We start from the raw sequence: 10,973 nt of genomic DNA on the forward strand, positions 1-10,973 counted from the left end.
CAGCAACACCACTCCAGACTCTCAAGAAGGATTTACAAGACCTGAGACTGATTTACACCACTATGGTGTACCCTGTAATATAGTCTTCCTGAAATGAACAACGTGTTCAGAGCACTTTTAGTCCTACTGGCACTTGTGGAGTGACGTAGGGGAAGGTGAAAGCCTTCAGAAAGCTGTGTTGCCATTCAGCAGGATCTCGACTGGCTTGAGAGTTGGGCAGAGAGGAACCTCATGAGGTTCAACAAGGACAAGTGCAGAGTCCTGCACCTGCGGAGGAACCACCGCATGAAACAATACAGGCTGGGGATTGACCCTGCTGGAGAGCAGCTCTGCAGAGAGAGACCTGGGAGTGCTGGTTGACTATAAACTGAACATGAGCCAGCAATGTGCCCTTGTGGCCAAGAAGGCCAATGGTATCCTGGGATGCATCAAGAACAGTGTGGCCAGCAGGTTGAGAGTGGGTCTGCTCCCCCTCTACTCTGCCCTGGTGAGGCCTCATCTGGAGTCCTATGTCCAGTTCTGGGCTCCTCAGTTCAAGAGGGACAGGATACTTCTGGAGAGAGTCCAGCGCAGCGCCACCAAGATGATCAGGGGACTGGAACATCTTTCATACGAGGAAAAGCTGCGGGAACTGGGGCTGTATAGTCTGGAAAAGAGGAGACTGAGGGGAGATCTTATTAATATTTACAAATATCTAAATGGTGGGTTTCAGGAGGTTGGGACATCCCTTTTTTCTATAGTAGCTAGCAACAGGACAAGGGGTAATGGGATGAAGCTGGAACACGAAAAGTTCCACTTAAACATAAGAAAAAACTATTTTACAGTGAGGGTGATGGAGCAGTGGCACGGGCTGCCCAGGGAGGATGTGGAGTCTCCTTCCTTGGAGGTCTTCAAGACCCGCCTGGACACGTTCCTGTGCAACCTGATCTAGGTGAACCTGCTTCTGCTGAGAGGTATTGGACCAGATGATCTCTGAAGGTCCCTTCCAACTCTTACCATTCTATGTTTCTATGAAATAACTGTGTTAGAATATTCAATGCAGTTTTGGCATAAAGTGCTGCCTGCACTCCAAAAGGGATACTAAGAGTATGGCTGTACAAGGTACGCTATCAGTCAGGCCTTGATTTTTTACTTGGACACTACTGGTCAAGCAGTTACCTAGGTCAGAACTAGACCCAGAGTATCACTGATCTAGATTTTAGTGATGAAGCTTATCTGGGAAAATCACAGGTTAATAATAATCTGGTAATCATCACAATTCATAAATCAAGATCACTGCCTTTTGAAAGTTAACCATGAAAAAAGAAAAAGAAAAAACAGGAGAATGAACCTGAACTTGGCTTACATACCAAGTCTTTTCTTATTTTGCCTTATCTTCAATCAAAGCAATAAAGATACCACTCAGGGCAAAGCTGTTATGTACAAAAAGAGTTGGAGAGATCTCAAGGAGAAGCAAAGAAGCAAAGTATTCTCCTTTTCTTCCCTAGGCGAAAATACTAACTGAGAATTCAGCTTTGGAATTTAGAAGTATTCTGCTTCACTGGTTTCTGTAGAGCCAACCTGCTCTTTTAAACACAGCCCTTGGTATTAGAGCCTGGGGAAAAAATGCACAAGCAAACTGAGATCCTCTAATAGAGGATTTCATTGCTTGTGATATTTACATATAAAACCAATCATGTAAAAAAAAAAAAACAAAAACAACCCTGCTGGACTAGAAGGTTGGGACTAGAGGAACCCGAGTAAAGAGCCCTTGTACATATTAATCTAATTTTTGAGACGATATTGGGCAATTGCCAAGACGTAATCCATGCATTAGGTAAAGGCTCTACTCCATAAGCATCCATCACTATTCACTCTGACTACCTTTCATTCGGTTAAAACCTATGCGATAAATCAAATTAAAAGGCTGCTCTTTTAAAGACTTTAATCAATAAGAAACACAGGGCTTCAGCTACACCTAGTGGGCAAGCTCTGAGTACTGCTGCCTTTCTCAGCCACTCTGATAGCCTGGGTTTATCTGCCATCTTAAATCACTCACGCTCTGTTTCGATATAGAAACTGTGGATTGAAACTGAACACCTCCAAGTAAGTATCAATAATTTAAACAGCTCCTCTCAGAAATCTGTGTGACTATGTAGTGCTGTCTTTCACATAATGCTCTTGATCAAAAGGTTGAGCAAGAGGACCCTGTCTCAAAAGTGAGAGCTCAGAAAAATGAAGCCAAGGGATGGGACCGTGGGCTGCCCTGCAGCAGGTCTCCATCTGCAAAGCCAAGGACAGGATGAGATGCCAGAGGTTGCTCTTGTCCTTATAGGGTAAAGTCACACACAAGGTGACCTGTGACAGACCAGCTGTCGCCCTCCCCTTCCACCCTGAGGCATGGCTGCAATAACCCAAAACTATGCATCCCAAAGGAAACACTCTATGCCTCAAACACTTTCAATGATATTTTTGCCTCAGTTGAACTAAAGTGGGAACACAAGAAAGCCTGTGGTGCTTCCTAGCCAACAAAAGAAAATCCCTCCAGATGAAGCCGAGATACTAGATTTCAGGGGCAAAGACACAAATCCTCTGTCTGTCCTCAAGAGCTGAGCAGCTGGCACACAGGACCACAGGCTTCATTGGCTCCATCCATGAGTAACTACATTCCTTTACATCCAATGGAGCAAATTCAGGTTCACGTTGTAAATAATGGTCTGTGAAGAAAGTTAATGCCTCACGTTTTCTTGAATTCTCCACTTCCCTGGTGTGCAACACTGTGTCCTGTCAGACGCGACAAGCAAAACCAAGCTGTCCCTATCACTCCACAGACGGGAACCTATTTTTAGCCTGTGGGTTAGGGCTGGCTGGTTTTCAGATCTCTCCCCTAAAACTTCCTCTATGATGGCCATAACTCACTTTTTTTTCTACTTACTACTTAGAAAGGCGTTATATTCATCTCCATACCTGTGTTTGAACCTTGTCTTTCATCTTCTAGGATCGCATTCTAGCCTTAGTGCAGCCTGCTGATAAGCAACCCATAAGCAACCCAAAATATAACTTAAAAACCCTTATAATCCTATAAGCAACCCAAAATATAACTATTTAGCTTCTGCACAAAGCAGGTATGTGCAGAAGTTTGGAGCCATTTCCTATCATTGGAAAATCCCAAGAATCCATTCCTGCCTTCAAATACATACTTTCCTTCATATGAAGCTGACAGAGGACATATAACTGAACGAGGTTTGTAGGCAGAGATAATATCAATTATTAGGCCAAATAATGTAGGTAGAAGAAAATAGAAAAGATTTTGAGTAATAGACTTAAATAGCTATCCTATCAGAGAGAGAAAGTGAAATCTGAAATTCTCTGTGTTACTCTGTGTTACTGTGTTTGAGCATTAGCAGGTAAGGCATTTTATATCATTTCAGAAACCTCACTCTTTCCTGTAGAGTTGCACAGTTAGCTAAGCAGGCTGAAGTAGAAAATTCACAGTGCAATTTTTGAGATGCTCTTGATCAAAACTGCATGTTAGGTGTGCCTTCAGCATCTTATTGGGACAAATATTGTCTTAGTATTTAGCTTTTGAGCTTTAAAAATGCTACGTACTCACACTAGTAACTTGAGACATGGTTTTCAGAGCTTGACAATTCTGAAAGTTTCTTTTATTTTACTAGTGCTGATAAAATGGAATGTATTACCAAATGAACATGCCAATAAACAGAGGTAACAAAATGACCTGGTGGAAGAAAAAGATTATAAAAGAGACCTGCATTTTACAAAGCCTAATAAGGTGGAAAATGTTTTGCTTATTTTTAATATAGTAAATACATCTTTCAAATTCTTTTTCGGGCTTGTGATCAAATTCCCTTTCTGTCATTTTTTAAGAGAGGGAAGGGCACACAGGGACTACAATACCTGATCCATCTCTATGAAAAACGTGGTGTTGCAAATTTCTTTCTAAAATGAGGGGAAGAGAATAACAGAACCTACCATAACAGTGGCTCATCTGTTCAGTCATTTGATGTAACTTCTATTGTTGCAGTCAGCTTTATCTTCTCCATGAGCACAATAGTGGTACTATATTGAGATGTGTAAATACATTTTCAGAAACTATGTAAAACATCTCCTCTGTACTGACAAAATGATACACTTAGAATATATAAAACTCTGAGAAAATACTGCTGCCTTGGGTTCTAATTCCTTTGATTCCTTGTCTTAGTTTTATTGTACATGCAGTGTTATCTGACAAATATATGTCTGACTATTTAAAAAATACTTTGTCTTATGATTTAAACAGCTCCTGTCAATGTTACTTAGTCCTTGTTCACACTGCTATCCCTATGAGCGATGATACAGAAATAGATCAGGTTAAGGTTGGTGTGTGTAACCCAGATAAGTAACATTGGCATTTCTTATTCCTGTCTGCAGTGACCCAGAAGTGAATATTTTCGAGGAAAAGAAGGCATCAAAAAAGACAGCTGTAAGGTCAGGGACGATACCTACTTTTTGTGACTTTGTTTCCCTCCCCTTCATGCCTGTGCCCACCCAGGTTTTGCTGAGGTTTCTTTGCTGAGAGGTATCGGTCCGTTGGGTACCAGCTCACGTGCTTAAGCCCTGCTGTGCCACATAGCCAGTGACAGAGCAGTATAGCCAGTGGAGGCAGAGGGCAGGAGGGACAGGATGAGAACAGAGTGGCTCCTATAGAAAGACCTTGATGCTGAGTTTACCCATGTCCTGAAGAAGTGTTACTATGTGGCTCCACAGAGACATGACATAGCCTTTGGCCAAACACGAATGATCTGCAGGGCTTTGTATCCAAGTTATCTTGCAGATCTGGAGTGTGGAAAACATCTCCCGGGGGAAAAAGAAAAAAAAAAGAGGAGTAAAAAAAGAAATAAATGAAAGGAACTCTGCAAATCCAGATGTTGGAATTTTCCAATCCCCCAAGCAAGACAAGATAAGCAGGGGATAATCCTCGTTTATATAACTTTTTTTTTTTTTTAAATAAAACCTGAGACCAACAGGCATGTTTTCACAAGGTTTGTTTGCTTCTGCTCTAAACCTACGCCGAGAAATTTCGGGAGGCCCTGCCCCTCGGGCAGCCGTGCCGTGCCGTACAGCGCCGCATCACGCTACACACCCGTCAGGGCTTTGGGATGCCTCGGGCAGGGCTGTGAACAGCGCCGCGCGGGCACACGGCCGGCACGCCTCGCTGCAGGCCGCGCCCCTTCCTCTCCCTCCCGCGGCCGAAGCTGCCGGGCCTGGGGGTGCAGGGCGGCGGAAGGAGGGAGGGAGAGAGGGCGGCCGCCCACACGGGGGCGCCGTGGTGCCGCCGGTCGCTCCGCGCAGGTGGCTGCGGCAGGCGCGCCGGGCCGGGCCGGGCCGGGCCGGGCCGGGCCTCCCTTGCTAGTGAAGGGGCAACCGCGCGCCCCAGCACCCACCGGTGAATTCTTTTTTTCCCGGCGAAAAGGCAGCGAATTGCCTTAATCGGCACCTAATTTTCTGCCGTGAGTGCCTTGCGTGGCAGGGCGGCTTAGGGATGATCTCCCTTCCAAATAAAGCAGCGCGTCTATTTATGGCCGGGGCTTAAAAAGGAGCAGATCTCATGTACCATGTTGGAAGTTCTTGAAAAACTGCCAAAGTACAGAGGTCAAATTTCCTGTGCTCAAAGCAACTTATTGGGACGCAAGACAGCAACGTCCTTCGTGAGGATCCGGCAGTAGCTGGAAAACTGGGTCACTCTGCATTTTTCACTAATCGCTGGGTTCAAATAATAAATTACTTCAGCGTATTTCTAAACAGTGTGGTGGCCAGAGAGGATCTGCTTGAAGACCTGTTACTGCTTCAGCCATGGGAGCTAGTGGGAGGATTGCCAAGGGGTTCTTGTCAGGAAGATGAGGGTCAGGCCCCCAATATTGCCTGGTGGATGATATTATGGAGAAGAAAACATGTAGCTGTGCAGTCTGCTGGAATCTGATTCTTCATTAGAAATTAAGGGACAGGGTAAGCAGAATGATTGTTTTGCAGAGTTCCCTGTGGTCTGCTTTTAAGAAATTGTTAAACTCCTTGGCAATGTCTTGCTCAGAGCTAATGCTTCCAGTAGCTAGTTCACAGGTGGAAGCCCTCAGAAGTTTTACAAGGAGTCCTACGCAAATAGACTCACCAGCTTGCAGGTGAAACTGCCTATTCTTGGAAAAGCTTATATGGAAGGATTTGATGCTCACAGGCTTAATGGGTGACGTCTTCACTATGAAGAGTCTGTTGTTTAACTAACTTTATGGAGCAAAAGTACTTGTCATTAAAGTGAGAGTAGTGCCTGTTGTTTTTGGAGATCTTGGAGGCATTAAATATCTATGCAATTTGGTATGCATATAATTTGATAGTTTGTTTTATAAGAAGCTGATTAGAATCAGGAAAATCACCTCCCAAACTCCAGCAGAGGAAGGCAATGCAATGTGTGCCTTAAAGCAGAAAAAGGATTTATGTAGTGGCAAATTGAGCAATGGGTCTTAAAACTACACCTGTATTCCTCTAAACAGCCTCTTATGTTATTAGTGAGTTGCTAAGTTATGATTCTCTACCATTTGATGTTAAATTTGCTGTCACAAAACATTAGCAGTCACTGGCTGAAACCAGAAAGCTGTTTTTTTAAGTTCTTGGGTGACAAATTGTCTTAAGAATGGGCTCTTACTGCCTGCAGAGCATTTAGTCAGGTTTTCCCAAAGTGTACACCTTCTTCTTTTTAATATTGCTAAGACAAGCTTTTTTTATTAAAAAAAAATACATTCATAAAACATATTAGCAGCTTCATGTCTGTAAGGCAAAGTATCACTTTTCTCACCAGCTGGGACAGTTTTAGCAATAGTAATCAGTTTAATTTCCCAGCTCAATTCAAAACACTGCTATTTACATTCCGATTGTCTGGTGATATCCTGCCCCATTTACTTGCCCAGTTATGAAATTTAACTACATCCACTATGCTGGTTTTCTTCCTAATAAATTCAGAAGAAGTGGATGAAAAAGTAAGGAAAAAGAAAGCATAGTGGTATCACTCCTGTATTGAACTCAGGAAGCGTGGCTAAACAAGATTACATGTATTATCGGGGTCCTGATCCCACAGTCCTCAACGAAGTAATAGCTTGTGCAGGAGCTTTGCCAAAGGCCGAGCAGGGGCAGAAGGCTGCAACAAGTTGGCACTAAAGGAGCAAGATGTCAATTGCTTTATAAGAACGGGCGTTTTTCTCACAATTATTTTAAAGTAGAATTGCTGTATGAATTTGTTTCAGTGGCATTATCTGGTAGCAATTTCTGGCAGAAAGGGATCTGAGATGTCCCACGGTGGAGTATTTTAAGGATATATGCCCTTTCTCCGAGGTCACTGGAAATGAAACTCAACCAGCTCTGGTGTGATGCAGATCTGTCTTGATGCAGCAACCTCCTGTGTTGATCCTGTGAGGCAAGATGGACAGGAGAACATCCACCACCCTCCCCCTGTCCCAAATTACAAAGACTTGCACTTGAAGTGCTCAACCTTTTTACATAGGTCTTCCAGGTGAGATTAACAAATATACAAAAGAACAGAGTCTACTATATAAATGAAAGCAGATTTATAAAATTACAAGTTTAATAGATAAATATAATAAATACTTTATGCATCATAACTCTGGACAACTACATTTAAAGCAAGTATGTTGGCAAGTCACAAAAAAGTTGCGTGACGGCAACTTTTATTTTTCATAAAACCACACTGACAGGCATAATACAATGTTACGTATGAGGCTTTATGCTGTAAGGATGTTCAAATCCCGCTCACCTACCGAGTTCACCATGACATATATATGGGTGTAGTGTACCTTCTATTTTGGAATGTCTTTTTGCACACTGACAGGGTTGTACGGATAGATGCTCTACTTACCAGGGACAGTGGGGAAGAATTTTGAAGAAAAATATTGGTAAATGACTTCTAGAAAAACTAAAGCATTTCTTAACTTTTTATTGACATTGGCAAATTAAAATAGAATAAATTAACAATATTTTCTCAAAAAAATGTTTTGTACAAAAATACTGTCAAAATTTCCTGAAAAGCTTTCAACACAGTAGTATCTTTTCATGTACTGAATAAACTATATTAGCACAGTGTCAAAATGCTGAAGACAGAAACAAAATAATAATTAAAAAAAAAAATCTGTGAAATGTTTGCCACTAGTCAACATTCCATCCACACCATATTATTGTCTGTACATATGGGGGAGGGGGAATGGGTAGCAGACTTTTTTAAAGTAACAGTATCACTTTTCCTGATCTGGAAAGGTTTGGCCCACATCTGTTAAGCTTCCAGTTTAGTGTATTCAGAAAAGGTAAAAAAAAAAAAAAAAGGAAAAAAAAGAAGAAATCTTAGTCTGCACTGCAATGCATAGTTAAAAATTAAGCAAGATGGCAGCATTTGTGCAGTAGTATCTGCCCTTCAAAGTTCATGCAACCAACTAATGCAATATTTTTTTTCCCCTGTTCACTCAGAATCTGAATGCGGTTCAAGTCATTGGAAATCATCGTTTACAAAATCCACAAGATTAAGCAATTTGCCAAGATTAATATCTAACAGTTCAGCACTGTGGGAATTATGGGCACGTTACTGCGAGGAAATGAAGAGTGCGAGGAGGGGAGGGGGGCGACCAACATAAAAAGGCAGAGTTCGCTAGAAATTATTACTACGGGAGGGGACGTGAATGTCAAAAGCTACAAAAAAAAAAAAAGTGTCAGCGATTAAAGAAGAAGAAAAAAAAATTTATACAAGCGCATAGTTGACTCTGCTTTCCAGACTCTCACCTTTTCAAGCCCTGAAAAGTGAGACACCGTGTCTGGGGGAATGTTTTCATTCGCACCGATAGAAAGTCCTTTGTTTGTTTTAAATGAATCAGCAGCTCACCCTGCTGGGCTGCTGTTTGCAAACGAAGTCTGTCATGAAGTCAAACTCGTTCTGTCCCAACCACAGCTCGGGAAGCTCCTTGATGCGATCCAGCCCCATTTCGATGACTAAGGACATGAGGACCTCCTCGTCGATGAAGTCAGTGTCTATGACATTGGGCGGCAGCATTGCCGCGGGGACGTGGGGGACGGCGGGAGGCAAGCCGCTGCTGCCGCCGCTGCCGCCGTGCTTGGGGTTGCAGTCCCTGAAATGCTGCTGGCTGCTGCCGTTCAGCTGGTGGCTGCCGGGGTGCAAGTCCGGCATGTAGTGGCTGTGGGAGTACGGGTGGTGGCTGAAGTACTGGTTGTTCAGCTTCTGGAGCTGCATGCTGGCGCTCAGTTGCCCTCCCGGGCTGGCGACGGGGGGGGCCATGAACTGGGAGCCGCTGAAGCGAGCGGTGGGCGGCATGCTGCCGGCCGGGTGCCCTCCACTGACGCTCCCCGGGCCCATGGCGTGCCTCACGCCGCTGCTCGCGTTCATATTCCCAGCGCCGTAATGTATATGGTCGCCCATCAGGGCGCTGAAGGCGTGCTGCTGCGGCGGCGGCTGCTGCTGCTGGTGGTGGTGGTGGGGGGTGGGAAACTGCCCCATGCCCATCCGATGCGCTGGGTGGTGGTGAAGCCCGCCGGATCCATCGGGGAATCGCCCGTGGTTCATGGCCATCATGTGGTCTGCCATTGCCCACCTGGAAAGTTAGCGTGGGAAGACGTTAAGAAAATAGACCCTCGGACACCCAGACACCCTCTCTTGGACCGCCTGCATCTGCCTGGCCCTGGGAGAAACGACTCGGACGGTCCCGCCCGCCTCTCCTTCTCCGGGGAGGGAGGGGGTTAGGAAAAAAAAAAGGAAAACCCTGCCTCGGCGGCTCTACCGTGGAGTACAAAGGAAAAAATAAAAAGATGAGCCTGCGGTGGGAAAAGCCCAGTCCTCTCCGCTAATCCGGCGAGCAACACGCCTTCCCGCTCCAACTTGTGCATACCCATCAGCGGAAAGTGTTGCATACGGCAACAGCCGCCTCCTCCCCGCCCGGCCGAAAGGCGCTCGAGCCCCCCGGCTTCGCCAGGGAAGGCAGCGGATTTCCACGGCACGCTGGCTAACTCGCGGTGAACGAGCAAAGCATCGGCCAGTCCCACCTAGCAGCTGTCAGCAACTTTTGGGATCAAGTCCCAATTAATTTGGTAAAAAATAAGAATTTTAAAAAATACAGGGATGCACAACTGAGGAGGTGAAGCCGGGAAGCTGAGAAACACCTTTCCTCGCGTGTTTAAGCAGTCTCCTTTTTCCTGTTGCACACAAAAGGGACACCCAGCACCAGCTACGAGAGCCGCCGCACTCACCTCCCGGCTTCTTTCTTCCTTTGCTTTAAAGGTGGCGGCGAAATCAGTCAGTAAAAGTCACCCAGCATAGAGAGGGCTTCCCCAGCTCTTTCCCCGGCGCTTACGTGACGGTGCCGCGATCGCTGCCGCAGCCCCGGAGCCGCTGCTCACTCCTCTGCGAGGCTCATCGGCACTTGCCAACAATGAGCTCTGTTCCTTACCCGGCTTTGGCCACAGCTAATATAGGATTTCAGAAGGGAGGAGCAAAGCCCTCACAGGCAACCAGAAGGAAAACCTGGAGCAAGCATGGGAAAAAAAAAAAAGAAAATCCCACCCAAACCCAACACCCCGCGCGCGCAGGCAGCGGGGCACACGCGCGCAGGAGGACACGCGGAAACGGTCCCGGCGGCTCGGGAGGGCGGCCGGAGCACCCGACTCCCGCGCCGGGGCCACACGAGTGTCCCGAGGCTGCGCCTCCCCCCGGGAACAAAGCGGGACTCCGTGGCGGGGAGCGGCGCCACGCGCGACCCGCAGCCCACGGCCCCGGCCGTCCGCGCCCTCTCCGCTCGTGGCGCTGCGGAGCGGCAGGCGCGGACACGCGTGGGTCCGGACGCTCCGGCGCCGCCTCCGCCGACACCGTGCAGGTGCCCGGCCCTGGGGACCTGAGACCTCCGCACCCGCGTGGGCAACGTCGGCTCTGGCCCCTCTCC

General features: G+C 46.1%; 1 protein-coding gene across 2 annotated transcripts; it reads right to left on the reverse strand.

The window, feature by feature from the left end:
- Positions 1 to 6,795: 6,795 nt before the first annotated feature.
- Positions 6,796 to 10,691, reverse strand: CITED2 (Cbp/p300 interacting transactivator with Glu/Asp rich carboxy-terminal domain 2). Of its 2 annotated transcripts, none has more exons than XM_061990943.1 (2): positions 10,389 to 10,691; positions 6,796 to 9,632 (listed from the first exon to the last, which is right to left on the reverse strand). In XM_061990943.1, the coding sequence occupies exon 2, from the start codon at positions 9,623 to 9,625 to the stop codon at positions 8,897 to 8,899; it is 729 nt and encodes a 242-aa protein (XP_061846927.1). In that variant the 5' UTR covers positions 9,626 to 9,632; positions 10,389 to 10,691; the 3' UTR covers positions 6,796 to 8,896. The 2 variants fall into 2 exon arrangements, with proteins under 2 accessions (XP_061846927.1, XP_061846926.1); XM_061990942.1 differs by having other exon boundaries at positions 10,285 to 10,691.
- Between the last annotated feature and the right edge of the window lie 282 nt (positions 10,692 to 10,973).

This window comes from Colius striatus, chromosome 2, assembly GCF_028858725.1.
Source record: "Colius striatus isolate bColStr4 chromosome 2, bColStr4.1.hap1, whole genome shotgun sequence".
Taxonomy (NCBI): Eukaryota; Metazoa; Chordata; class Aves; order Coliiformes; family Coliidae; genus Colius; species Colius striatus.